Source organism: Pholcus phalangioides, unplaced genomic scaffold (assembly GCF_987345545.1).
Source record: "Pholcus phalangioides strain wild (caught in Gottingen) unplaced genomic scaffold, Ppha-v1.0 ptg000013l_1, whole genome shotgun sequence".
NCBI lineage: Eukaryota > Metazoa > Arthropoda > Arachnida > Araneae > Pholcidae > Pholcus > Pholcus phalangioides.
The window spans coordinates 9,471,175-9,498,788 of record NW_028301606.1 but is presented as its reverse complement, the minus strand read 5'-3'; the positions used below and the strand labels follow the sequence as shown (position 1 = coordinate 9,498,788).

General features: G+C 34.7%; 1 protein-coding gene and 1 non-coding gene across 2 annotated transcripts in view; one reads left to right on the top strand and one right to left on the bottom strand.

Annotated features, from left to right (window-relative positions):
* Positions 1–27,614, bottom strand: part of LOC149078572 (diuretic hormone receptor-like) — a 98,835-nt gene that overhangs the window by 24,285 nt on the left and 46,936 nt on the right. Inside the window, exons 4-8 of the mRNA XM_089240688.1 lie at positions 24,979–25,079; positions 19,634–19,734; positions 12,962–13,082; positions 11,699–11,849; positions 3,148–3,232 (exon numbers count right to left, since the gene is read on the bottom strand). Coding sequence (XP_089096814.1) covers positions 3,148–3,232; positions 11,699–11,849; positions 12,962–13,082; positions 19,634–19,734; positions 24,979–25,079 — 559 coding nt within the window. The remainder of the gene's footprint in view (positions 1–3,147; positions 3,233–11,698; positions 11,850–12,961; positions 13,083–19,633; positions 19,735–24,978; positions 25,080–27,614) is intronic.
* TRNAA-GGC (transfer RNA alanine (anticodon GGC)) lies at positions 3,896–3,967 on the top strand. The gene has a single exon. It is a non-coding gene; the product is annotated as a tRNA-Ala (tRNA).

Sequence of the window (27,614 nt, the reverse complement as noted above, 5' to 3'; positions counted from 1 at the left end):
GCTGTGATTGGTTGTTTTTCTTTTTTTTCAAGTTTTATAAAAGGTATTTTAATTCCAAACTTTTACCAAGCCGGGATTACACTATAAAAGTTCCATAAAAGTTATTTTATAAAATTTGAAAAATGTAACCATTAAACGAATCGGTTAAGTTCGCTCGAATCTAACTGATGTGCTTATTGATTACATTTTTCAAGTTTTGTAAAAGACATTTTGTCAAACTTTTATAGTTTAATACCGGCCTTATACAGGGATTACCTTGCAAAAGTTTTATAAAAGTTCTTTAATAAAACTTGAAAAATGGGCTTATTTACCGAAAGAGTTAATTCACTAAAGATTCAATAAAATGCCTAAATTATGAAGCTATAATACAGTAGGATAAATTTAGTATTTAAAATAAAATGAAAAAAGAAAAATCATAATTGATACTGCACATGAAACAGACAATTTTACTAATCTATACATGTCTTATTAAGAAAATTCTGCTTTAAATCTCTATTTCAAATCAATGTTTTAAGAGTAATATTCCATAAAAAAAAATTATGATAAATACCAAAAAAATATCGTAACAACGCTCTTGTAACAAATTCAAATTATTACATCATGTAAACCTGGTGGAAAGATTTTTTGAATCCTTTCAGGTCACAAAAACTGTATGTTTATTTTCTTTTTCTTTTTTTTGCGGTACTCTATATTGTACGAATTGTTTGATTGTAATGTGTCTTTTACACTGTGTTTCTGTATTACTATGTGTGTTATGTCTGTGAAATAGAAGGGGAAAAAACGCACTCTATCGGGTGATTGTACAGATCTTTTATATTACTATTTCGTTGAGTGCAAGCTTCTAACACTGTGGTTCAATGTAATATATGATACAATATAATAATACAGACATATTTTTGCATATTAATGAAAAAAAATCGTCAGTAAGCATCCCACCACAACGTTCACCAGCAGATTGATCTGAATAGTCCAGCGTTATCACATTGTCCTGATGGTGAGTGTTGGAGGAATTTAGAGAACAACTGCCATTCGAGCTTCACCAAAATAAACTATTCATTACATGAAAATTTATGAACGTAGTTTGAAGACAGTTGTTACGCTTGTTCTTTCTGGGTGACGGCAAGTGGAAGTGAGTGGGCGTGAGATAGATAGATGGAACCGCTCACAACCCCGGACTGATGCAAAGCGCTGTACTTCCGTTACTTCAAAATAGCCAGAGTTGTGTTGGAAAAAGTTAGCAAAGATTTATAGCCATGGCTTCCCCCCCCCCCTTGCCCCGTGCTCGCAAGTATCGAAGTGAGAGTACCGAAGTGAGAGATTTCTCGCCAAGCAAGCTTAAATCTTACCAAACATCGATGGCTTGGCGACATATGTTACAATATTATAACATAAGTCGCAAAAAAAAAAAAAAAAAAAAACACAATTATTGCAGTTTTCATCAATGAACCTCGTTTAGGAAACATAATTTCTTCCTTATAAACCATTAATGCCAATTTCATTCAGCGGTAAGGGAATCTTAAAGAACACAATGGGTTGTTGGTCACGTTTTTGCAATAAATCCGTCGTTTTTTAACCTATTCCATCTATTGTATGTCATCTATAAGTATTTAAAAAACATGTATTTTTTTACCAACTGATTTGTAAAGGTATTTTTTAATCTGTGTCATAATGCTCTATCATATCCAGTGTCATATAACCTGAATTTAGAAACTTAGATGTGTTTTGAACATATAATACGTTTCCATGAAAAAAACGGGTAAAGGATCCCCATACGGCACTAAAATATTTGTGATAACCACATAATTCCTTCCAGAACTCTTCGAATATGTCAGTGGATATCTCTCACAACGAACCGAATCTTCTTATAAAACAAATTTCAAGCATAATAATATTTATTCGATATAAATGCTATCACAAAGAAAATATTTCATATCGGAAAACATCCAGAAACTGTTTCCGAATCGAAGCTACAAATTTTCTTGTCAGTTCCATTAAAATTGATAAAATCGCCTAAGGCATTCAGATTATTCCCAGAAATTCCACGAAACTAAGATATAATGCGGTTTCCATAAAAGATATTTTAATTGAATATTGTTCTTAGGAAATTCCTGATTATATATTTTGTGTTCATTGTGTTCATTCATTCAACGAAAAATGTTTACAATCTTTTCGCCATCGACGAAGAACATATCCGGGAAAGATATCACTGATGCTGCTGAGTAGGCACACATTCAACAAATTCGAAAACATTTTACACTTAGTTATTCAAGAGACTGTATATGCGTATTTTGGGGGAAGCTCATTATGATGTGCGACCCGTTAACTCGAAATGTCGCTCGTTTATTCTTGGATAGTTTGATTTCCAAGATCCATCCACTGGGAACGATGTAAATTATTCACGTTCTCACAATCTCTCGAAACTGAATTTCTAAGGATTTAATAGGAAATATGTATGTTTTGAGTGCGAACGTGTGTTAAATAAGTAAGGTCTGCGCTTGGAATCGAAACAAAAATGGAAACAAGCGGGAATTAAACCATTTTTGCATTTATACTGTTTGGTGAGAAGCTTGAATGAGGTCTTTATAATCCTCTGGTGATTCGTACAGCATCGAGACGGAAACTGATATAGGCTCGGAACAATTCCGTGATTCTATATAAGGTTTTGAACGTGATCCGAAAGAGAGAGAGAGAGAGACAGAGTTTCCATTTTTTCCACCTCTATATACGAGGAGATTATTTTCAAAAGGGAACATTTCAACTGCTGAATAAATTGGTAGTTTTCAGTTACTTCCACAATTACAAAATTACTTCTAAGCAAAACCCGTAGAACTGCGATCGATCGCAAAATGGATTGTGCGTGGGAGAGGAACGTATTATTTAATAATCATTAATTTATGTATCACCGCACGGTCAAGGGGAGTAAGCATATGTTAGATGTAGCGTAATGAAACCATTTTGCCTACCTGCAACAATTTCACTACTGGTGAAAAAAAAAACAAACTTCGAGCAAAACTAACTAGCAGCTTTGTCTGGAAAAAATAATTATCCAGCCCCAAAATTCTGATCCGAAAGAAAAAGTTGTTTAAAACAATTATTTTCTCTTTTGTGACTAATTACTAGTTTCTATTTTGAGGAAATTTTACTTACGATCGCGCGGCTAAAGATTCCTCTGATGAATGTCCTAAAGCTCCTTTAACACCGGCCCAGGCACCTGCAACTACAGCAGGAACACCTAAGATGAATAAGAAATAAATACAATTTACCGTAAAAAATGGTCACTAACGTTACAATTTTTTCCCCATTAGTTGTTAGTAAAAATTAACCTTTTACCTGCCGAATTACCGTTTGAATAGAGCAGTGGTTCCGAACCAAGGGTGCGGGAGAGCATTTTTGGAGGTGCGAAATGAGAAAAACGTTTTTTTTTCTTTTCCTTTTCAAACCGAGCACAACTCAGGTCTATCGCCATAGGCAATTTACTACCTAGTGAGTTGTGCCGGAAGTGTGTGTGTACTTAACAGTTTGAGTGCGTGTCTAGTGTTGTGTATGATTTTTCAGTGCTGCCATCTATATCTCAGAAGTGAAGTGAGTGATATGTAGTGACTGAATATTTGTACTGTTTGTAGGACTGTTGCTCTCTGTGGCGAGACTTTTTAACGGGGAGATCGGCTCGCATTTGCGCCTCGAAGTTGGGAACCACAGAAAACCAACTTCAGCTGACCACCACTGTGATGACGCTCGAACCCGGGTCTCCGCGATGCGAGTCATAGTGGTCACTATGACCACTCGACCACCACAGCGGCCTTAAATGCAAAAGTTACATATTGATTGAGATTATTAAAAAAAAAGTAAAATGACGATTTTCACATATACGCTCTAGCGAAGGGAAATCTCTATCACCTCTGTAGCTTAGTGGTCAGAGCACTCGTCCGGCAATCGAGGGACCCGGGTTCGACTCCCGGTAGAGGCAGAGGTGAGTTTTTTTCCTTCCTTAAAAAATTAACATCTCAAATAATAAATATCTTCACAACATCCAGTCTTCTGTATATCTTGTAGAGAGTTTAATGATTTCACCACTGTGACAGTTATAATACGGATCAATGAAATTTTATTGGAAGGTCGTTATATCGAATATAAAAATATACAAGTCATTGTTATATGATAAGATATGGGACTTGTACTACCGGTGGTTATATTGGAATGGTCGCAATTACGGGGGGGGGGGGGAACCGTTATAACAAGCGTCGACTGTATTAATACTTCAAAACAATAACACAAATATTACCTAATGATAAAAGAATCACACCAAAGTAAGCATTTATGGCTGCCATTGTTTATATAAATGTAGTTTTTTTTTTTTTAAATATATGAAGTTGATAATATTGATAATGAAAACAATAAAAATTTATCCCCATTTATATTAGTTATTTCAATATTCATCATACGAATGAAAGTCATTCACCATGAAATTATTTGGTCTCCTCTCGTGGAATACTCACATGATGAAATGTAAAAGGGAACGTCTAGAGACATTTGCATACATTAATGAGATTCGAGGTTGAAAACATTCTTCGACTTTCTTGGAGAATAGATTATTTGCTTCCCGATACGCAAATACAGATACTTTTCTGAACCTTTTGTAAATTTCGTATTAGAAAGCAAGGTTAGGCTACCCATAGCCATGTGCATGTGGCTAGAATATAATACAGTGTGCAAACTATAAATAAAGATTATTCGAACGAAGTAATGTTCGCAGTCTAATTAACCTTATTTTCTAAGCATAATCACGAACACTTACAAAGGCATTTACAGATGCATGATGATTAAATTCAGGATATGAACAGACTTTTAGAGAATACAATGAGTAGTATGTAACAATGTTGTATGAAAACAAACGCGAAATACTCTACATTCTACAAAATTTTAACAACCGTTGATGGATCGACGGTTCTGAATATGTCACAAACTCGGCAGTCGAAATACTGATATACAGTAGAACGATGTCAATTCGAAGTCCAAAGTCACTGGAAAGAAGTGAAAATTACCAAAATTTGAATTATCCAATTAAATCTATCTTGGATCCCGTAAAACGATTAAAAATTACAATTTATGATCATTACTATACGCATAGGATAATACTAATTGTAAATCATTAGAATATTATTATAAGTTAAAAACTATTTCCCAAGTTTTGATAATTTAAAATTCTGATATATACAGGGTTCATAGTAAACAAGGGGTATGGCATCAGAAAAATTGCATGTTTCTGTGTGCAATATTCACTGTGATGTTGTAATTCGTAAAACGGAGGAAATTTGGTGGAAAAAACAGCAATAAATGCGAAGTCATTGCTCTGTCGCTTCCGAGACCAAAAAAAAAAAAAGATTTAATGTTTCTAAGTGCAATATTCACCGGGATATTTGAATTCACGCGTTGAGAAAGACCAGCATAAAAGAGAGAAATAAGCATTATACGTATGTTGTTCCTCCCAAATTTTCTCCGATTTTTTAATTCGAATATCTTAGCCAATATTGCACATAAAGAAGTGAATTTTTCTGTTGACATCGGGAGAGACAGAGTAACAACTTTCTTATTGGGTTCTAGAGAACAGCGTGTTGGTATAAAAATTTAGGTTATTCATTTTGTGACACACTATATTTTTACTCTCAAAACTGGCACAGAGTTATTTTGAGCATTTGTAAAATTGGAACCATTCCTCTACGACGAACGTTCGATGAGATAAAGGCCTTAATCAGGACTTACGGGACACCCTGTATAAAAATATCAAAAAAAGTATGTTAGAAGATTAGGAAGTTTTTTTCCTTATTTTTTCATTGGTTCGCAAAACATTTTTCCCATTTATGCCGGTTCGCGAAAATTTTCCTTTTATTTCAGCGTGCTGCCCTAAAATGTTGAATTAAACCGTATAAGGCCCAGGCTTCTAGTGCTTATGGGTAATTTGATCTATTACCTTACAATTCAGCACTACAGTATTATGTTTTCCGAATAAGTTTTTCAAGACGCTAGGGTTTTTATCAGTGAATTCGCATTACGGGCAGGTTTTCAATCATGATTTGTCCCGGTTTCTCAGTAGCATGATTTGACCACCCTATTCCATGCTCGCGCCTACTGTCCGATTCCGTACCGTAAATCGGCTACTCTTGTATAAGCGAGGTGAATTGAAGGAAACATATTTACTAATCAGTTTCTAATCGGTGCCGCACCTACGTAACATAGCACATGGTTGCACCAATGTTATTACACGATACATTCAAGGCACATGCCACTTAGGCTGAAAGAAATGAAAAACAGATTTTAAAACTATCTATAAGTTGCTTCTCGTTTTTCTTGAATTTATTCGCCCTATCGATGTCGACCGAAACAAAAAGAAAATTCACTGATGGATGCAGCACTGAAAATATCCCTGTTATTGAAGACAGAACGCAGATTTCCAAGAACTCAGCATTAATTAAAGGAAAAAAAAACAACATATTTTTATGCTTTTCATTCAACTTCAAAAATGAGACTATATTTTTTTTCGAGAAAGAAAAACAGATAATGATCTTTCAGGTCATCAAATATGCGAATCATTTGTCTTCAGAATTATCATCATCATCATCATCAGAAAGAGGTCAAGACGTAACCACAATACTTTTGTTCCGAAATGCTCATTAAAATTATTCCTTTTGTTTCCCCGATCCCGACTGGAGAAAGTTCATCTGATGTTTCTCTTATTCTTAACTGAAATACTTTCATGGGAGAATGAAATGCAATTTTGTTTCCTAAAAAAAAATTATTTCGCTGAATTTTCAATGAAGTTTTCTTTACCCATTTTTTTTTTTGCAAAAAAAGGGGGAAAAAAACCCGGTTCATTAGTTAAATTCTGTCTTACGATGGTAAGAAATCCAATCACCCTTCTAGAAGAGAAATATTAACACAGACTGATAAGGTTAGAACTTTACGGTGAAGCAATTTCACTAATTACTTGAACTCATCTAGAATCAAATTATTAAAAATAAAATTTGAAATTTTATGTTGTTATCATTAAAAATGTTTCTAGTTTGTCACTAATTTTAGTTTCATAACGATAGTTATGTACGTACGATGGAATAATGCAATTAAAGTTGAGTGAAAGGACCACACACACACATCTGCGGAAAAATTACTTTTTCTATATTTGTTATAGTATTATTACAGTAATAACCTGGTTTAGAATTGTTTAAATAATAAAATACATTATGCAATTTTTTTAGTGGAAAAAAAATTCATTTTTAATTTTTTTTCGTTGCTCAAATATTCATTATTCGGAAGAAACAAAAAACGCGGAAATTGTTCGTAGATCCATTGTTAAAGTGAAAATAACTTTTGCTTTTCGAGTAAATAAAAGTTTCTCGCACGCGCGTTAATCTACAAAAACATTTAATATTCATGCACAATTTCGCTTGAATTTACAGGAATTCAAGAATCATAATATAGGCAGATACAGGAGGAGGACGGAGGGGGAAAATCGCCCTCTCCTCGTTCAGTGGCAAAATTATATTATTTGCTGTTTTATTAGCATACGTACTTTTAGTTTCTTGACCCGATAAGAACAAATTCTATCTTGTTTTTATATGTTCATTTGTTTTGGAGCAGTTTGACCTAATTGGTCCTTGCGCCAATAAAACCAAAATTCAATCCAATATTATTGACATATAGGTAGAAAGGCGGAGGTGGAATGTCGCCCTCCCTTTCCCGTACGAGTAATCTGTATCCAGTTTTTATCTTCGCACCTTCACATGTATTCTTTATGGGCATTGTATAATATTTTATCATGTGCATATATTGATTACAATTTTTCTTAATTGCATTTTTAATTGGGTTGCTGTATTTTTGAAATATATGAATTCCATATTTTTATGGGCATCTTTTTATCAGCCACCTCGTTGGGCATTTTGCCTGTTGTGGGGTTGTATTTGTATTCGTTTTTCGGGATGCTATAGATGAGACTATAAGAGCTCATTTATATCCACTTATGAACCGTAAGATGTCTGATTTATTACAGAATAGTTAAATTTTTATTTAAAGATAAAGAAAGATGAAATATGTATTTCCATTTTTACGTCCCGTAAATAGTGAGAAAGTGCTTTTACAAAAAGTCATCATTAGAGAATTATTCAATGATACGTAAATTCCTTTGAAAATCAGTATAAGGCAGCAAAATATGTGCTGTACCCCGTGGAAATAAGAAGGAAGATTGTGTATCCCTGTAGAAACGCTTACTAGGGTAATTGCTTACTTTTTGTAAGTTGTTTCATCCAGCCAACGGGAGGCGATAGAAAAGTAAAAGTAGTAAATAGCTCTGACTATATTTCCTTCATACATATACAGGGAAATGGGGATCCATACGGACCACTAACTATCGCCAAAAAATTATCAAATGCAATAAAAGTTGCCAATTGTCACCAAAAATGTTTTTAACTATCGCCGAAATTTCTAAAAAATCCCAAATGGGGAGAAATAGAGGGTTACCGCAAGTCGCAATCCATTAAAATTCAGAAGGAAAAAGTTTTTTTTTTTTGTTTTGAACCCCTGAAATTGATTTTCTACTGTTAAATTCCGACTGTAATTTTCTACTGCAGTTACTTCTAAGTATCTGCACGATAATGCAATCGAACTACCGACGTTAGTTGACCCAAAATTGCAAAAAAGAACCACGGCTATACGCGTTTCGGAACTATATTAAGTCCCTTTATCACTAGCAGAAAAAGTGAAAAATATTTTAAATATATTCCCGCTATAAGGAGTATTTAACAAAATTTTTCACTATTTCTGCTACTGATGAAGGAACTTCATATAGTTCCGAAACGCGTATAGCCGTGGTTCCTTTTTGCAATTTTTGTCAACTAACGTCGGTCGTTCAATTGTATTATCTAACCCAAAAAGTAATTCACTTCTATCTGCACGATATTTGAAAACTTTTTGTACTTGTGAGTGCATTTCTAAAGTCAACGGCTGTATAGATGTCTACTGCATAAACAATTTCGGAGAGAATGTATATGTTACCGCTAGCCTGAAATCAGTCAGTGTGTATACATTCATCCTATATATTGAGAGGGTCCCTTATTACACGCCTTATTATATATATAAATACGGTATAAACGGGAATAATATATATATATATATATATTGATCTCTATATAAATCCCAATACATCGATCACTTAGACACTGATATTTAGGGATGAGCGACACTGATATTTCACTGATAATTAGAATTTTTCGATTCTTTGATTGTTAAGTTTATCATGATTTACTATGATTACAAAAATACACCAACCCATGTGATGACCCGAATTATAGGGATCGATATACAGAGCACGGCCAAAACCCGAAATTCGGACATTGGCTGGGTGAACTTGCCGATTTCCATCTGTGGCCGTAACACATATATACTAGTAATAACTATACAGGATGTCCAGTAAGTTCTAATGCGGACTTCATCTCATTAACCGTTCATCCTAGAGGTATGATTCCAATTTAAAAATACTCAAAAGCCGTTCAAAAATTGCCTTGTACTAGTTTTGAGCTTGAAAATACCATGCGTCACAAAATAAAAAAATCTAAATTTGTTTACGGCTTCCTTGTCTTCTAACTTCCAATTCTACGTTTTTGGAATTCGAATATCTCATCGAATATTGCACTTGGAAACTTTTTTTTTTTTAGCCTCAGGAGAAATAGGGCAACAAGTCCCTAATTGGAAGTTAGAGGACGGGACACTGTATAAAAATTTGGATTTTTTATTTTTTTGAACACTGTATTTTTACTCCCTAAACTGGTACAGAGTAATTTTTGAACGCTTTTTGAGTATTTCATAAATTAAAATCAAACCTCTACGACGGACAGTTGATGAGATAAAGGCCTCATTAGCACTTATGGGAGACTCTGTATATACAAATGAAACTAAATTATGTTTCTTGTAATCATCACATTATTAAAAGAAGAAAAGACTGAAATTGATCTAAAAACATCACAGGGATTCATCATTTCTATACTTATATATTATATATACACCACTAATATATGTTTTTTAATTTCAAAGCTTCCAAAGAAAGATGAATATACAATTTCTTTCTCAAAATTAATAAACAAAAGAAAATCTATAAAATTGTAAGTAAAATTAAAATTCAACTTATACAAATACAAAAACAAGGCCACAACAGGAGAAAAACCCAACGAGGTGACTGAGAAAAAGATGCCCATAACAAGCATGGATGTCATATACATTACATAACATTAACAGCATCTACAGTTCTGCCCTTATCCAAAGCCTTAGTCACGTGATCATAGAAGCAAAGGAGTTTAGTTACACACGTCTTCCTCTTCCTGAACTCATGCTGATTATCCGACAATACACTATAAATATATTCTCGTCTAGCCACTTCACCAATTGCTTTTTAACAAGAATTTCCAAAATTTTCGAGAGGGAGCCCGTCAAACTCACTGGAGGATAATTGGACGCAGCCTCTCTACTACCCTTTTTAAGTATCAGAACAACATTAGCAAGCTTCCAATCCCTTGGGATGATACCCTCAGCAACACTACTAATGCAGATCCGCGCGAACTGGCCCCAACAATTCATTAGCACATTCCCTGAGGACCATAGGATAGATATCTCCTGGTGCTTTGCTCGCACATACATTCTTTAGAAGATTCAGGACCTCCACATCTTCCATTTGAATATCGTTGAGGATTTAATTACTCCATGCAACACCCGTACAGTAAATATCGTATTCTCTATTAAAAACCGACGCGAAAAAGTCATTGAAAGTACTACACATACCTACATTGCTCTCTGTCCTAGACTTTCCTATCGAGAGGGGGCCGACACATGTCCCATTACATCCATTTCAGCTAGAGATCAATGACTTTCTTAAGTTGGTGCTTGATAATCTTTTGTATCAGCATGTATCAGAAGCTACTAGGGGTACTGCTATTTTGGACTTAGTTCTCATTAGTTCCGAGGATCTTATTGAACATGTTTCACAGAGTGGGGGACGAGAGACGAGTTTTCTTGCAGTAATCATCGTGTCGCCAGTTTTATCTGTAAGTTTTCTTCGGGTAAGGTTGATAAAAAAGACTGGTTCCTTGTTTTCGGAGAACTAACTTTGATGTTCTATGTGTGTGTGAGAGGCAGGTTAGCGGAAGTTTTCAAACACCGGTTGAAATGAGTCGCGGTGGTGAGTCAGTGGGTGAGTTTAACAGAAGCTATCTTCCTTTAGAAAACTTTCCCTTCTGTTTTGCACGACGCTATTCCCTTTGTTCGAAAAAAGCGTGTTTGTACATCTTAATTAAATTTTAATTAAACATATACTTAATTAAATTAAAATGCATATTTTGGTATAATTTAATTATAGTTTTGCCAACCAACAATTCATTCATATACTACACCACTGAATATAAAACGTTGCTTATCTTCTTATCTTATATAAGTTCATTCATTATTCAAAAGAGATTGAAAATTTATCTAAGATGAACCGTATGATAAATTTATGTCGCCTTGGATTTCAAATAATTCGAGAAGCTTTCTCTGGAACGTGAATATAAAACAGGCGGAATAGTCTGGAAACATTAATTCAAAATGAAATGTTACGTGATCCAGCATGAAAAAGCGATTATTAAACTGTCCCGTTTCCGAGATTTATTAAAATATGCGGACTTACCCCATCCGATTGCGAGGTAGACTTTGAACTGAACTTTATCTATTGAAAACGTTCTCACTACTAGCGTGTAGAGATACAGACCCTCGACGAACATCCAGAAGAAGTTCGTGCCTAAGAGGTATGTCAGTATAATGACCAGCATACAGGCTGCCTGGAGAAGACAAAATTTACATTATCTGTAGGACGTATGATATGAAAAAAAGGAAACGGAATGAGAAGATATAAAGTGGATTCTGTAATAAATCATTTCGACTTAGGAATAAATATCTATTTCGCTAAGACTAAGAACTACAAAATAAATTTCAGGTCATATTAAGGAACAACACGAAATTGAATCGTGTTTATATCACACAAAAAAACTGCAGGTTTTATGTCCTTTCCAAAAAAGTTTTAGTTCGGGAAAAAAAAAATATTTTTTGAATTTTCCTCTTCAAATTTATGGCTGACCCTCTCAGCGGCATCTAATATCTCCCCAAACTTGATGTTTGTATATCAGCAAAAATGAAATATCTCGCCAAATTGGATGCTTTGTATTTTGGCGATAACGAGATATCTCGCCAAACGTGATGTTTTATATTCCGACAATAATGAGATATCTCGCCAAACTTGATGCTTTGTATTTCTGTAATAACGCGATATATCGCCAAACTTGCTGCTTTGCATTTCGGTAATGACGAGATATCTCACCGAACTTGACACTTCATGTTTCAGCAATAACGAGATCTCTCGTCAAGCTTTGTTCTTGTATTTCGGCAAAAATGAAATATCTCGCCAAACTTGGTGTTTTGTATTTCGGCAATATAACGAAATATCTCGCGTCTTTAAAACCATCCCGGCAATAACGAGTCCAGAAACCTCTGTAAAGCAAGGTTTTTTTTCGCGAACAAATGTTTTCCATTCACCCCCCCCAACCTGTCAGATTGACTGTTTAGTGGGCGGAATCAGTTTTTTTTGAAGAGAGACGGATTTTTTCCCCTTCATTTCAGGAAAATATAGAAATATGCGTTCAGTATAAATCATATAAAAGGCTAGAGTATTTAATATTCCTCGGTTTATTGTTATTGGAGTTGTGTGTGTGGGGAGCAGCATCACCTGCACAAAATCGAAAAAATATAGTTGAAAAAAAAGTGTGACATTTTTCACAGAGGATTAAGTGAGTTCCACTGCGCCTATGGTAATGCGGATCAGTAGAATTTTAATAGCCGCAGTAAGGGATAAAATATTGAAAGGTTATTTATTCTGTTTTGATCACGTGTCACTTACTTTTGCAGTGCCAGGATTCTGATTCGACTGCAGAGTAGCCGTGAGTATCCACGTGATGTCGATTAGAATATAAGTCAGTAACAGATTAGTATGAATAGTGTTCCGCAAACATCTGAGATCTCTATGAATAAAGAAATAACGGATAAATAATTTCATTTCTCAGTAAGTAAATTATTTTCATTCTAATATTATTCAAAATTCCTTGTAATTACATTGCACTAAATAAATAAATATTAGATACCGTCAAATCTCGTTTTAACGAACACTTTTCTAATCTCTCAGATAAGTTTACGTAGGAATAATGCAAAAACCTGGGATTCTTTTATAACTAAATTCCGTTATAACGAAGTGATTTCTTCGGTCTCTTGGAGTTCGTTATAACGGGATTCGACTGCATTAGAAACAGCCAATAAATATAAGTAATTATAATGACAGATAACATTATACAGCTTGTCCGGAAAGTCCATACCCAGGCATTTTGCTTTTTAACCACTGGTCATACACAAAAACTTCCAATTACAATGAGGTAAATAATCATATAATGTCATCTTTATAAGTAAAAACATCTTTTTGAGAAAAAAATACGTAAGTTAACGTTGTATATTTTTTCCAGGGAATAACAGTTGTGTCCATGTATACAGGGTGTCCCGTAAGTGCTAATGCGGACTTTATCTCATCAACTGTCTGTCGTAGAGGTACGATTTCCATTTTTAAAAAAAATACTCAAAATGTGTTCAAAAATTACCCTGTACCAGTTACGAGCGTGAAAATGGAGTGTACCACAAAATAAATAAAAAAATCTTAATTTTTACACGCGGTTCCCTTGTCCTCCAACTAACAATAAAGCCAGGAAAACCTGGTTTTCCTAGGAGCAGGTTTCCACAACGCGCGGAGCGTGAAAATGCTGATTGGTCAAAGAAACCTGAATTTCGGGTTTTTAACCAATCAGCGTTTTCACGCTGCACACGGCGCAAAAGTTGTACTCCTAGGAAAACCCAGCTTTTTAGAAAGTTGTTGCCCTGCATCTATCGAAGCTAACGGAAAATATTCCATGCTTCTAATTGTAATATTCGCTAAGATCTTTGAATTCAAAAGTCGAAGAGAAGAGTTATGAAAGAACAGCAAAAACTATAATGGACACAACGCTCCTTTCCTTCAATCAGGTTGTCCTTTCCAAGCTTCTAATTTTTGAATTCGAATATATTAGCGAATGTTGCCCTTACACTGAATTTTTTTCTCTTGGCCTCAGGAGAGACAGGGCAATGACTTTATAATTAGTTTCTGGGGCATACGGGGACTGTATATAAGTTATTTTTTTTATGTGGAGTTAGGCGTTAGAGGGCAAGGGGACCATATGAAAATTTAATTTTTTATTCGGTTACACCCTGTATTTCCACTCTCAAAACTGGTACAAGGTAATTTTCGAACGCCTTTTTGAGCATTTTTTTTTAATTGAAGCTAAACATCTACGACGGACGGTTTATGAGATAAAGGTCGCATCAGCACTTACTGGACACTCTGTGTATTGGAACACTGTTCTGTCATGGATATAGCAATCAAATAGCATATAATATGCCGGTATATTATTGTTTATAAATCTAAAATTATGTAGCGACTATATGAATTGGCAGAAATGATTCGCGGACCGGCACCAGCAGATGAATAACACTGCTTTAGTTTAGTACAGTAGGTCACCTAGGATCACACATCATCTCAACGAATAAATCATAAACCCGTAATATTAATTAAAGTAGCAAGTGATACAATATGCCAGTGCCTATAACCGAAAAGAAAAAAAAAAGCATATTTCCATACCAATATTTCATGAAAAAATAATAAATTTTATAAAAAAAAAGCTAAAAGCTGACGAAACAATTTTTTTCCTTAATCTCAATAAAATAGTTTGAAGTTGGAAAAAAAAAAACACGGACTACTAGTAAATTAGTTTTTATTTAGGCGAAAAAAAGAGGAAAAAATATACTGTAATAGGAGATCAAGAAAAGTTTCTCATACGCGCCAGAAATTTTTCCCCATTTTCTGGAATATTTATAGCGCCAAAAAATTTTTTCTTTAATAAACTGGCAGATGCCGAAGATGAGACTTTAGTTAATGATTTTTCACCCTCACCTAATTTTTTCAGTATAACATATCGATATTTAAAAAAAAAATATTCACACATTTCTGATTAAAAGAAATTTCTTTCATAGAACTCCTTCAAGCTCAAAAAATTCTTAAGAACTTGAATAAGAATTTATTTTTTCCTCAACGTATAATAAGTAATTTAATTAAAAATACTTTTTCCTCCATACTTTACTTATATTAATTGCCACTTTCCCTATATTCTTATTTGTCTTTTGTCTCACCAAATCATCTTTTGTTTCCGTTAAATAAGTGTAAGATGCGAGAGCTTATGTAAAAATCTGAATTCGTTTCATGAATAAATAATTCTTAATGAGAAAGAGAATAGAAATCCAAATATTTGATGCCGAAAAGTGAATGTTATCGAAAAACTGCAGAAAATGTTTATGATTCATGCATAATTCATATATTTATGAATCAGGAAATCGTCCAATTTTAGCGGTATAACAATTACGCGAATACCAAATAAATTTATACAATTCTATTTTTTTGGAGAGGAATACCTTTTTTTGTGAAAAAGTGGTATTCTTTAGAATCAATGACGCTTTTTATTTTATTGTATTTTTTTATTCAATGATAAAAGATATTGAAAGTTTATTATTTTTTTTAATTTTATTTTTAGCAGTTAATTATTTTAATTTACCAATTACTTTTACCGATATTTTTCATTTTGTGCGTTTTCGTTTGTTTTCTATTGTTTTTCTTTAATTAGTAAACATTTGTTTTGAAATGCAAATTTTACGGTAAGATGCTTATTTCACTAAATAAGTTAGTTTTTTGTATGCATGCTACTGTGTATTCTATGAACAGTGATTGATTATTATGATTTAACATTCAGTAACCTTTTTCTCAAGAAACATGTGCCATTTCATGCATACGTAAATTATATTTAAAAGTACACAATATTTTTTATAAATACGTTTTTGGGGAACACAGTTTATACGCAATTGTAGGCGCGATAATTCGTGAATATACATCATCGTACACATTGAGAGATAATTTATAGTATCATCAACAATGATTATCACGATTTATTTTGGTATTATTTCTTTTTTATTTCTTACCAATTATGATAATAAACAATTTTTTTCTGCAATTAAAATATTCATGTTTTTGAGGTAAAACTTATTCACGAGGTAAAACTGTTGAAATTAATATTTCAACAGTTTTACCTCAAAATAAAATAAATGACAATCGAATATGTTAAAGAATCATGTACATATTTCTTATTTTTTCATGAGATTCGCGTCATCTATCACTAAGGAAACGGCAAAAAGAAAGGTTCTCGTAAAGCATTTCCGAGTTCCATGCTCTTAAATAATAAAGAATTTGAAAATTTTCAGTTATTGAAAATAATTTATAATAAAATTGAAAAAAATGATAGTACAAAGTACAAATACAAGGCCACAACAGGCAAAATGCCCAACGAGGTGGCTGAGAAAAAAATTGCCCATAGGAAGTATGGATGCCATATATTACTAAAATACAGCAACCAAATTAAAAGTCTCGCCACAGAGAGTAACAGTCCTACAAACAGTACAAGCATTCAGTCACTACACATCACTCACTTCACTTTTGAGATATAGATGGCAGCACTGAAAAATCATACACAACACTAGATACGCACTCAGACTGTTAGGTACACGTACTTACACTTCCGGCACAACTCACTAGGTAGTAAATTGCCTATGGCAATAGACCTGAGTTGTGCTCGGTTTGAAAAAAAAAAAAAAAAAAAAAAACCAAATTAAAAATGCAATTTCAAAAATTATAAACAATATTTATGCATAATAAAATATTATAAAATGCCCATAAAATGTATTTATGGTTGTTTTATTCTAAGTATGGATAGTTCCTCGATTTACCCTAACATGTTTAGCGTATTCCTTTTTAAACGTGTCAATTGTGTTGGAGTCACACAATTGACACCATAACCTAGAATTGTCCCTTACCAAACGATACTGGTGTCCCCTTGTAAAAAGCACTTGATTGACGGCGAAGATTACTCATTTTAATTATCTGTTGAATTTTGATTAAATGAATAATAATTAATAATAAATTCATAAGAAATTTATGAAAAATGATATAGTATATAAAAATCGTAATAAGTTATGGTCCCTGCCAAAGTGTACCTACGTGTTCATAATTTTTGTGCGGTAACCATCAGCTGATCGAATGAATGAACGCCAGCGGCTCTGCCACCGGACTTATCCCGTTCCCGAGATCTCTTCCAGCCCAGCTTCGTGGCTGAGTCTGGAACAAAGTGAGTGCACCTAACAGTCTGTGTGTGTAGCTAGTGTTGTGCTTGATATCTCAGTGCTGTCATCTATACTTCAAACTGTGAGTGAAGTGTAATGATTGCATATTTGTTACGTTGTAGACCTGTTGCTCTCTGTGGCGAGACTTTTTAACGGGGAGATCGGTTCGCATTCGCGCCTTGAAGTTGGAAACCACAGAAAACCAACTTCAGCCGACCACACCATCAGCTGATCGGAAATTGCATTCATTTTCTTACGAACTGTACATCAGCGCCCTTGTATTGTCATATCCAACTTGATTTGCGACTGGAGCAAACCAGTAAAGATGAAATACTTATGAAACGTATTTAAAAACAAAATTTAAAATAAGATTTCAGTTTAATTTTTTCAGGACAACAGGATTTATGGAATAACACAAAGTTTTTAGGTGTTGAAATGAGTTCGTTAGAGTTACCTATTAACAAAAAAAAACATCATAAATTCTAAGCTCAGGTGCGAAAATGTTTGAAAATTTTGCCAAATGATGGCAAAATTTTGAAAAGGTAGTCCCTTTTTTTAAAAAGCCCCTTTTTCAAAGTTTATCGATGACAAAATTGTAACAGTATTTGCTAAAACGGTATATTGTGGCTTTTCGACTTATTACAATTTGCCTCTATCGTATTCTCATAAACTGAAAGAGGAAAACAAAATTTTGCCACCTTCCAAGATTTTGCCAAACGAGACTCAGGAATGTGAACAACTCAATTATTTTTTGGGAAAAATGACATATATAAAATTGCAATTTTTGCTAGTTTTTCTCGATAGGCGGCGCTATGATTCAAAGTGACGAACCGATAAACAAAATATACAGCAGATTACATATTTGATGAAAAAAATAAAAAAAAATTCATCTTCGTCCGTATGTTTATTCAATAATTTGCATTGGCACCCATGAGTCCCTTGTTCCTCAAAGGGTTAACTCGTAATCTACTGACCGGAGTTTGAACCAGACCAGACGTTCCAGGTTAGATAACTTATGTTACTAACTAGGTTTGAGATGATTTTGATTATTTTCTCAGCCCAATGTTGGAGGGGAAATTCCTTTTTTAAGGATATTATGTCGAATAGGCCTCGGAAAGAAAACTCCGCTGGTCCCCACGGGGAATCGAATCCAGTCCTCTTGGAAACCGAGCACAAGTGCGATATCCGTATATACCACAGTAGAAACGGTTATTCCTTCCTTATTTACGCACTGCGGCGTGACGCGCTGAAGTAGATGCCCAGTAGCCTGCCTTAACTTCAATGGCCCCTAGATGGCGGCAGTAGCAAGAGTGAGATGATTTTGATTTTTTCTCAGCCCAATGTATCAAACAAAGACTTTTTCTTTGTTATTATGCCGAGGTGAACTCCGAAACAAAAGTCTACTGGTCTCCGTCAAAATCCTGTGCCGCCGCCCCCTGGGGGACATTTGCTGAAGTTAAAGGAGGCTAAGGAGCCTCTACTCCACGCCACAGTGCGTGAATGAGGAAGGAGTGGTCGTGTCTCGTGTGGTGTATACGAATAGCTCACTTGCCCGGTTTTCAAGAGGACTATGTTCGATTCCCGGCGGAGAACACTATGCCTTTCTCTCTAAGTTCCCATCGGGATAGTATTCTGTTTCAATTTTTTTGTCTTTGTCTTCCGATTAGAACCTAAAATGACCTACTGAATAATTTATATAATAGTTATTTATTGTTATAGTTTTATTTATATTTATTATAATGTTCTTCTTATTCTACTTTTCATAATGTTTTTAGACCAAAATAAACTATTCCCAACATTTCTAGTCTATTAAAAAAACTATTCTCAACACTTATCAATCTATTAAAAACTATTTTCAACATTTTTTATACAAAAATATCGGTATGACAATACTAACTAGAGTTGTGAAAACAATCGAATAGTAATTCTTTATAGTCTTAAAAAATATAAAAATATTTCTCTACTTATTGATACCCTTATCTGTTTTTGGATAAAATTACTTTTAAAAAATAAGATTAAAAGCTTCCTTTAAAACAGCAAAAACTAAAGTGCGTTTGAATTTTTATTATAAATTTTATCGTGTTTCTGAAAACTTGAGAGTTTATAAAGAGAAGTATGGGATTTCTCTTAAAAGTACTCATAAAAACCATTTTCTTTTCACAGAAGTTGTTTCTCTCTATTATTATTGTTATATTCTTAAATTGATGGATTTATTTTTCATGATAAAATTTCCTAAAGAATAGGGGGGGGGGGAAATAATAATTGCTTTTCTTACTTAAAAGAGAGGAAGATGAAGAGGGCGAGAATAAGAGCCACGAGCGAAAAACCGTATCCGACATAATAAATAGTTGCGGCTTCTTTCACATCCCACAGAACCTTGAAAAATATAAAAAAAACAACAAAAACAATCGAATGACAATATACGAAATACCATTTCGATGATTGATTATGGGAAAAATTTTAAACTCTCAGATTTATGGGGAAAAATACTCAAATACTGGTGATGTATGTCCCGATTTTGAATTAGTGAGATATTATACGAGTATTTTAAATAAAATAATCCGGTTTTCGAAACTATAAGTATAAATCTCGCTCACGGTCAATGTCCGGAGTATAAATTCTTCGTTATACTAGACACTTCAGGAAGAGCTCAAACTCTGGAACATTTGTTGTGTACTTGGAGCTCTACTGCGATGTTCCGAAATATAAATATTGATCGATCCATCGAGTTTTTTTTAAATACATTTTAATTACTTCACTAGAAATGAATAATTAATACACTTTACAAGTGTTAAGCTACGATAACGTACGTTTGTGGTAGGTAATAAAAATATATTACCAGATTCTCACTCAAATATTGTATCTGCTATTTAATTAAACAAACTACGAAAACAACTATTAAGTTTAAAAACATTTGTTATTCGAATGCCAAACTACAGTCTGTTTTAAAAATTTAGGCACAATAAGAAAATAGCAATATCAGAAAACTAGATAATGCAGCAAAGTAATCTTTTGCGATTCATCGAAACACAATCAACTTGCATATACAGGGTGATTATAAAAAAAACTATCCCGATATATGAGCCCCTAACTATCATACCATTCACAGAAACTGAATGAAGTTTTGGCATAAGGTATTTTGAGGTATGCGCTCAAGAATGATATGGAAAACAACAGTGTCACTCTAACAGTTACGGTTACAGTGAGAAAATTTCGAAAATATAGAATGGCAACACCAAGTTTTTTGTATTGGAATGCGATCTCCATACTGAAAAACACTAAATGGTGTTGGAATGGCACCTGTAGCACGAAAATCCCCGGAGCTAGGCAAGGAAAAAATAAAAAGGACTTTGCCGTTCACCAGAGCATTAATGTTCGTTTCATTCGTCACACCGTTTCTTCGGCTGAGATCCCAGCCTGATTAGTCCTCCACAAGGTCATGTGGGAAATGTGTGAAACACAATAAAATGCTTTATTTTATGCTGCTTCTCTGTCCTTATTGGTTGTCCTCACTTTTAGCCTATCTACCGCCGGTGATTTTCATGCTACAGTTGCCGTTCGAACGCTATTTAGGGTTTTTCAACAATCACATTCCAATACAAAAAACTTGGTGTTGCCATTTGATATTTTCGAAATTTTCTCACTGTAACCGTAACTGTTAGAGTGACACTGTTGTTTTCCATATCATTCTTGAGCGCATACATCAAAATACCTTACGCCAAAATTTCATTCAGTTTCTGTGGATGGTATGATAGTTAGGGGCCCATATGTCGGGATAGTTTTTTTATAATCACCCTGTATATGGTATCACATTTAAAAAAAATTATTAAATGTACCAAATAAAGGGTGTACCAAAGTGTGAAAAACTATAAACTAGTGTATTAAAAGTTTGGGCACAAAGTTTTTTTTTTAAATTCCTAGATAACGCACAAAAACTATTTCACATATTTATATACATTACATATTACATATTTATATCACTGCAGATACATTATTTTCCCACGGATGGAACAGAATTTTGTGACATTTTTAGATACAAACAACGTAATGACGCTACTATGGCTGATTTTCAGCTGCGCAAAAGTTTTATAATCATTCCTTTCTTGTACACTCATTGGGTTGAGATAGCCCATGGGATTGAAATGCGGGCTTAAGGCAGAAACACACTGACATGGCGCGATTATCATGTCTCGTTAGAGACGTTGTGAATTCTGATTCGTGGAAATTCTGTGACGTTGAAATTATATGACGTGAAATTCCCACGTCACAGAATTTCCACGAATCGAAATTTACAACGTGTCTGAGACGACGTGACAAAACATCACGTCAGTGTAGTGCGTTTCAGCCTTTAGGGGTAACTTAACCAAACAAGGCGAGTTTAGCTATAAAATCCACGGCTTTGTAGAAGTGGAAAGATGTATTGGGACTCTATATCCCCGTTCACATGGGAAAATTCTTGAAGCTGGTTTAAAACCCGCTTCAAGAATTTTCATCAATAACTGCTTTCCATTCCCTTCCTTACGAAGGAAGAAAGTCGTCAAGCGGGTGCTAGCACTCCCAATGCTACCGCAATATTTGCACATGTGAACGGGGCCTATATAGTTGAAATATCCATTTGTACCCACCCTCAATTACTTCCCAAATGTGAGCAGATTATGCTCAAGATTTCCTGATAATTAATTTTCAGACTCGTAGAAAACAAAAGAAGTCTGTCCACTGAAGTAAAATGGTTCATAAACCATTTCAAACTTTCGTAACCATTTTTCCTTCCGGAGAAACATGTAATAATGAACTAAGTTTAATTTTTTTTGTTTCCGAAGGTTAATTTTTGGCAGGGTGATTGAGGGGATTTTCTTCAAAACGATACAGTCGGCATCTTTGACTCAAGGACGAATTGTTGAAATGTAATTTTGTAACCAATGCAGTGCAATTTCTTCATCTGAGCAGAGACATTCTTTGACCAAATACCATTCTTAACACTAGAACCGCGGACTGGGTCAAATTGACCCACACTGGAAAAAACGGTGTTTCATAGCGAAAACAGGAATTTATTTTCGATTCCTGGGGTTTTCCCCCCTACAGTTACTCAATGTTGTTCAATTGCATATTCATAATGGGAAATTATATTTGTTTATGAATATAAAATGAGCTTCGAAATTAGCTAAAAAATTATGTAATTCAATAAAAATATGATTTAGTATACATTATTTACTCTATTCAGTCCAAAAAAATTTTTCAGTTATCGCATAATATGACAAAGATGTAAAATAAGCACGTCAAATTAAGCATGGGAAAGTCTATAATATGATAGTGTCAAATAAATATTGATTTCTTACTGATAAGTGAAATTTATGATGATTGAGCAACTTTTTTTTTCATTATTCTTGCACATTCATCGCATGTTGAAGTTGTACAACCCATGCAAAAATTAACAATTTTGTTTCCACATTTTTATGTTACCTTACATCAGACTCGTTTATTTTTATTTATTACTCTTATTATTGTTATTTTGATCGCTCACGAACAGTTACATGATCAAGAGCGCACGAACGTTTCATTTTGCGCAAGGGCAACGCGTATGATGAACGCAGCTCTTCAAAATTATTTTAGACGAATTGCTTTCGAAAAATAGTTCTGGCCTTCTGTACTGCTCTACAAAATACAGGAATTTTTTATAGTGAGATCCAGGATATTGTAGTAAACGTCTATAATGCCACCCTCCCCGAATATTTTCTATGTATTTGATCGCTACAACAACGATCGTTACACTTTTGAATTGTAGTGTGAAATAGTTTGTGTGTGTGTGTGGAAGCTTTTTGGGACTCCTACTGCCAATATCGACTGTCAGATGAAGCGTGCTGAATAATGAAAAGCTTACATCGTTCTTTCCTTGATAAATTGTCATTGTGGCATCATTGTTCCATACAACTGTTGTTTCACTACCTTTATTGTGTGAGATAATATTGCTCTTCGATTTCGTCTCTACTAAGCTCGTATTTTTTTGGCTTTTAGCATTTGAGCCAGCTTCAGTGTAGTGAAAAAAGTGTCGGTTGAAGCATTCCTGCCCTTGCTCTCAAATGGCTTGATCAGTTGCATCTCTATGTGCTCTGAAAGAGAGATTCGTTGGATGCTGATACTTCCCGAGATTTGGAAATCCACTGTGACATCGTTTGCCTCCAGAAATTTCAACTACACGTTTCTTCTATATATATATATATAGAGCTAAACTTTTTTACACTCCGAAAATCTTTATTGAGACCCGTCAGAATTCCAGGTAATCAAGTTTACAAAGGAAAAAAATATTTAGCTCTACTTGTGTGTGTGTGCCATTCTTACATTGAAAAAAAAAAAAATCTGCTCTGACAATGAATTGGCTTTGACCTTGAAAGACCTTTATTCTTCACTATCTTCATTTAGAAATACTTTTTAGAAAGGGTAACACTTCCAAGAAAATTCTACACCCTTTTTTTCCTATAGAATAGTACGTTGGGTCAAAATGACACAAACCGCGGTTCTAGGTATAAGTACTTATAACTCAGAAACACGAAATGGGAAGATAATAAAATTTTCGTGAATTAATATTCATATCATATCATGAAAACTCACGAAATTTGTTTAACATCTGCTAATAAGTTTTCGAGATAAATGAAACCGAAGTTTGATTTGGGTCAAATTGACCCACTCCGCGGTTCTAGTGTTAAACTCCCCTTCACTGTAGTTTAAAGGTTGTACGTGACCTCCCACATCGTGATTCTAGCTCAGAATCTATAATAATGGCTAGCACAGGGTAAATACCGTTCTTCGTGCAGATCGTTGTAAAGAGCATTCAAATTTCATTTACATCCCGTTCCTTTCATTTTCAGCTCCCATAATCCACAAACTTCGGTCTTATTAATGTTTTGATCACTTCGACACGATTCAATAATGAAAAATCAGTTCTTACACATTTTTCATATTACACACCTGACGCAAAATCTTGATCGTGCAGTTACACGCAGGAAAGAATTTGCAAAAATGACTTTTGTGTCTGAACATTTGAAACACGTTATTTTCATATTTTTATGAGCACAATGTACTCGATCTGATATGTATGAAACAAGACTTTGTATGTTTGGTTTTTCTTTTGAAATTCAAAGATTATTCTTTTACATAAAGTAGTTAGATAACAGTAGCTATTTATAATTCAGTGACACCTGTCTATATAACGATACTGTGGGGACCTAAAAAAATATTTCCATAGGCAGGTTATCGTTGTAGACAGATGGAAAATTTACATTATTTCTTATACTAGGCATTCCGCCGGGACCAAAGAAAACATCGGGAAATTTTATCACTACACACAGGTTTCACTGTAGCAGAATATTGAACTTTACTGATATGTTTGTATAACGTTATAATGCAGTAACTTGTGTATAATAAAGGTTTCTCCGATACGACCCTGGCCCTCATCGGGGTGGGGACAACGGCTAAAAATGACAATAGTCGATAGAACCTGGGCCGTGTACCGTTGAAAAGAAAATAAGGATTATAATATTTTCTAGAAAACCAAACTTTCATACCGCGCCTAAACTTTTGGAACAGACTGGACATTGTATTGTAAAATATCAATAATACCAATACCTGAAGAAAGTCAGCTTCTTGTAGTTTTAAAGGTTGGCACGACCGATAGTTTGACCACCTGGACCAAGTACCATTCTCGAAACAAAATCTGCTTGCATTATCTGAAGTGAAATAAATGAATATTTCTATTGTAAGATACTAGTCTATATACAGTCAAACTCGATTATAACGACGTCGAAGATTCCAAAAAATATTGTAATTATAAACGTCGTTACAACCGAGGTTGAGGTTTCCAAGACTTTTAAGGTTCAAAAATATATTCAAACTAGCTGATACCCGGCGACGTTGCCCGCCCCGTAAAAAATGTATAGCTTATTAATTACTTCTTAATCAAAAAAATTTCTGCATCAAGTAAGAAAAAATTACTTTTATTTTTAAATATTTTAATTAAAATCTTCAGGCAATCGCTTGTGGATACACAATATTTTTTCTTTTTCCATCTGGTGTGTAGATGTACAAATTTTTGCTATTACCCACACGCGAACAGGTGACGAAAAGGTGTCCATGTGAAAAACAGGGCTCAAGTAAGTTGATACCTGCCACTGCTAACGACTGGCCTTGCGCTTTGTTGATGGTAATGGCAAAAGCTAAACGAATCGGGAACTGTAATCGCTTTAAAGTGAATGGCATTTCTTCGGTGATGATTGGGATACGTGGAATGAAGACTTCTTTTTCTTTGTAACATCCAGTTAGAATCGTTGCTTCGATGATGTAATTGTGCAATTTCTTCACGCAGAGTCTGTTGCCATTGCAGAGTATCGGCATCTCCAAATTTCTTAAAATCATTATAGGTGCTCCGACTTTGAGGGTCAAGTTGTGTGGTGGCACACCCGGAATATCCAAAGAGTTCAGAAATTCTGCAGGATATACAGAACTGTCTGCGCTGTGTCTGTGACAGTGTCAACCGATTTGTAAGATGTGTAGTCTCCCGGAATAATTTTTAGGATTTTTACGTTGATCTTGTTCACACTGTCATTTTTCGGTGCCAGAATCGCTCTCTCACAAAGCCACTCATGGTTTCGGTGATTTTGTTGAATGTTTGGGAAGACTTTGTCTGCAAGTTCTTGAACCGAATTTAATAACTGGCAAAATCCACTTGGGAACGTTATCAGTCCAGTGCTTGGGTCTACGGGAATTCTTCCATTGCCAAGTTTGATCAACTGATGTGAAAATGATAGCAGTGCTGAGTCATTTTGCAGTTGAACTCGCATGTTGGTGGATAATGATAATTTTTTAGCTTCGTGCCAGAGTGTTGATGTCCTAACAAAGTCCAGGCGACCACCTATAGACAGCACCTTCACTTCCGACCCATCTCACTAATGGCAGTAAATTGCAATGTAGCGATATGGCCAGAATTGGTGTTTGGTGAAGTAGAGTGCTGATGATTTGAGGCAAGCATTGAGTTCATCAGCTGGCGTAGAACATTTTTATTCCCTGTTTTATCGTCGTAGTTGTTGTTCTCTGTTGTTAGTGACATCAGATGTCCAGCTTCTGCAGCGAATATTATTCAAACTCCTTTTAAGCACTTTTTAAATTGAAACTATACCTCAACGATGGGTGGTTGATGAGATAAAGGCCACATTAGCACTTACAGGACACCCTGTATACATGCAAGCAAAAATATCTGGCGCTTCCAGGGTTTTCTTTAATTACTGGGAGTATTGGAAAAGAGCCAAACCATTATAAAGGAATAAACTGTAATGATGGCAGCGTTAAAGATGTGACAAACCATTGTAAAGGCATATATTCACGTCTGAAACGCATTGTTGGAAACCACGGTAACCAAAGTAAACGTTCCGAAAGTGATTGTTGAGGCCCCCAAAACCATTGTTGCCCGACAGTTTTTCGCCCATTTCGGGCATTTGCCCAGCTCTGACGAACTTTTAAAGTAGCCTACGGCTCAATCCCGGTCCTGTTTGGTATATATGCAAAATCTGGCGACGATCGGTCTAAAACTGTAGATTTGTATAAAGAGCATACATACATACATACATACATACATACATACTTTCACATTTATATATAAGACTAGCTGATACCCGGCGACGTTGCCCGCCCCGTAAAAAATTTATATATGTATAGCTTATTAATTACTTCTTAATCAAAAAAATTTCTGCATCAAGTAAGAGAAAATTACTTTTATATTTAAATCTTCAGGCAATCGCTTGTGGATACACAATATTTTTTCTTTTTCCATCTGTTGTGTAGATGTAGAAATTTTTGCTATTACCAACACACGAACAGGTGACGAAAAGGTGTCCATGAGAAATACAGGGCTCAAGTAGGTTGATACCTGCCACTGCTAACAACTGGCCTTGCACTTTGTTGATTGTCATGGCAAAAGCTAAACGAATCGGGAACTGTAATCGCTTGAAAGTGAATGGCATTTCTTCGGTGATGATTGGGATACGTGGAATGAAGACTTATTTTTCTTTGTAACATCCAGTTAGAATCGTTGCTTCAAGGATGCAATTGTGCAATTTCTTCACGCAGAGTCTGTTGCCATAGCAGAGTATCGGTGTCTCCAAATTTCTTAAAAGCATTACAGGTGCTCCGACTTTGAGTGTCAAATTGTGTGGTGGCACACCCGGAATATCCAAAGAGTTCAGAAATTCTGCAGGATACAGAACTGTCTG